The sequence below is a fragment of the Galeopterus variegatus genome, unplaced genomic scaffold, assembly GCF_000696425.1.
Source record: "Galeopterus variegatus unplaced genomic scaffold, G_variegatus-3.0.2 Scaffold2940, whole genome shotgun sequence".
Taxonomy (NCBI): domain Eukaryota; kingdom Metazoa; phylum Chordata; class Mammalia; order Dermoptera; family Cynocephalidae; genus Galeopterus; species Galeopterus variegatus.
This window is the reverse complement of record NW_007729051.1, coordinates 129,509-131,714: the sequence shown is the minus strand read 5'-3', so window position 1 is coordinate 131,714 and position 2,206 is coordinate 129,509. Positions and strand designations below refer to the sequence as shown.

Sequence of the window (2,206 nt, the reverse complement as noted above, 5' to 3'; positions counted from 1 at the left end):
TTTTTACACAAAGGAGCAGATTATAGAAAGAGTACACAGGGAATTTCATATGCTTGTAATTAGCCCTTCTTAAGCATAAAACAAGACTAAAACCAGTAAGAATTAGACTTATTATACTGATGGAGAGAACATTTTACTAAAATAGATTTGCCATATATCTTTAGATATATTAATATTATCAAATGGAAAATATCTGCCAATGATGTAACACTTTTCAAGTTGAAACTAATATCCCTGAAGAAAATGAGTAGTCCACTAGAGAAAAGTTGTAAATGAAACACAATTCTAAGCAAAGGCATTTGTGAAAGCAACATACTCTGTTATTTTTTTCAGATGCTAAAGGATCTGTCATCCAAGCGCCAAATCGGGTTCCAGATGTCTTGACTGTAATTGGGCCTGTGATTTTCATCAATTTGCCACATGCTGAAATTAGAAAAACACAAACATGTTGGGTGAACACGGCCAATGATTCCAACACATATACTCATACCAAGAGCAAAGAACAGGATTGTAAAACAAAACAAATTCATGAAATTGATGTCACGTTAATGATCATTCATATTGGGTCCTGTTCCTTTAACCATAATTTGAGCCATGAGTAGTTGCTTTTTCAATGCTCTAGATAGAAAATGTAGAATTTTAAAGTGGGAAATGATTTGTACAGTTTGGAAATAAATAAATGAGAAAAGTCATTATCGTTATACCAATTCAGCTGCTGCTTCTTCTAAGTAAAGAAGTCAGAAAAATTAAACAAACTGCTTGTGGACCTGTTTACCTGATTACCAACCACCCCTGTTCCTCCCACACTCCCATGCTTTGTGACTATGGATAACTTATACAAGCCAGAAAGTTCCCTACAAGTTGATTTTCAATTTGTTTTGGTGAATGAGCATCACCCATGAAATAAAAAGAACCCCCCCCCCTTACAAGTACACCACAAAAGTCAGAAAAACGACAAATTCATGACTTTTCTTGAACCTATCAGAGAGCTGAAATCACAGGGCAATGACAAGCCTAAATCTAAAGAGAGACACATGCTTGCAGAAAAGAACAGGCTGCAAGCATTTACTTAGCTGGGACAAACACAGCTAAGACACCGGTAAGAAGAATTCAACTGGAATTATACATGAATTACTAAAGGTCAAGTGTGGGCTGGTGAGAACATGTAGACTCCTTTGGGGCTGAAAATATAGGGGGAATTTGCATGTTCCACTCGTAGTTTCTTCTCCACAGACCACACTGTACACACACACACACACACACGGTGGAAGCCCTGAGAATCCTTCCTTTTCTCCTCTACAATGCTGGGGTGAGGAAGGAAAACAAACAATGCCCTCCTCTAGACTCAAGTGAAACCCCATTGAAACCAAGAGAAGGAAACAGAAATTTTCTGTATCCCTCGGGGAGAAGCAGGAATACCACTGAGCTCATGACTACAGTTGGAAAAGGGACAAGACCTCTGAGAAAACAACATCCATGAGACCCATAGACCCAGCACCTGTCAAAGACTGAAGCTTAATCCAAACAGAATGCCACTCCCTCAACCCTCCCCAATAAGCACCTATGTAATTCCAAGTGACAACATAAACTCCTGGAAGAGAGAAGAGGACCCAAAGTGACAGAAGAGTGGGAAGAGATCCTCTCTGAGGCAAATAGAAAAAGGGAGACCTAAAGTTGGTGGAGAAGACATTGACAAAACCTATCGAGCAGACCATCTCACATTCTAAATACAAGGTAGTGCTAGAGGAATTTAAAACCTGGTACACTGAGGGCAACTATAGTAATGCCAAATCCCAAACCTAGGTCATCTCCTGACTAGATTGGCTCAAAATCCTACACTAAAGGCAAAGATTTAATTCGCAAGTAAGATATACTTAATAAGAGGGTCTCAAAATACACCAGGTAAAAAAAATCAATATGATTACAAGGAGAAATAAACCATCTGACAATCAGAGTAGATTTAAAAACATTTCTCTCAGTAAAACTGGCAGAATAAGCAGACAAAAATATCAGTGAGAGACAGAAAATTTGAGCAATGCTAGTAATCATGGCCTTAAAGATATATATAGAACACTGGAGTCAACAACTGCAGAACATACATCCTTTTCATGCACACATGGAACATTTGTGAGAACTGACCATATCCTGGACATAAAAGTGATATAAATTTCAATGGATTGAAAATACACAGAATGTTTTTTTTTTT

The 2,206-nt window shown here is 37.9% G+C and overlaps 1 protein-coding gene across 2 annotated transcripts in view; it reads right to left on the bottom strand.

Annotated features, from left to right (window-relative positions):
* Positions 1 to 2,206, bottom strand: part of OLFM3 (olfactomedin 3) — a 42,474-nt gene that overhangs the window by 2,396 nt on the left and 37,872 nt on the right. For both annotated transcript variants that reach the window (XM_008583494.1, XM_008583495.1), the window contains exon 5: positions 317 to 423. In XM_008583494.1, the coding sequence (XP_008581716.1) occupies positions 317 to 423 (107 nt within the window). The remainder of the gene's footprint in view (positions 1 to 316; positions 424 to 2,206) is intronic.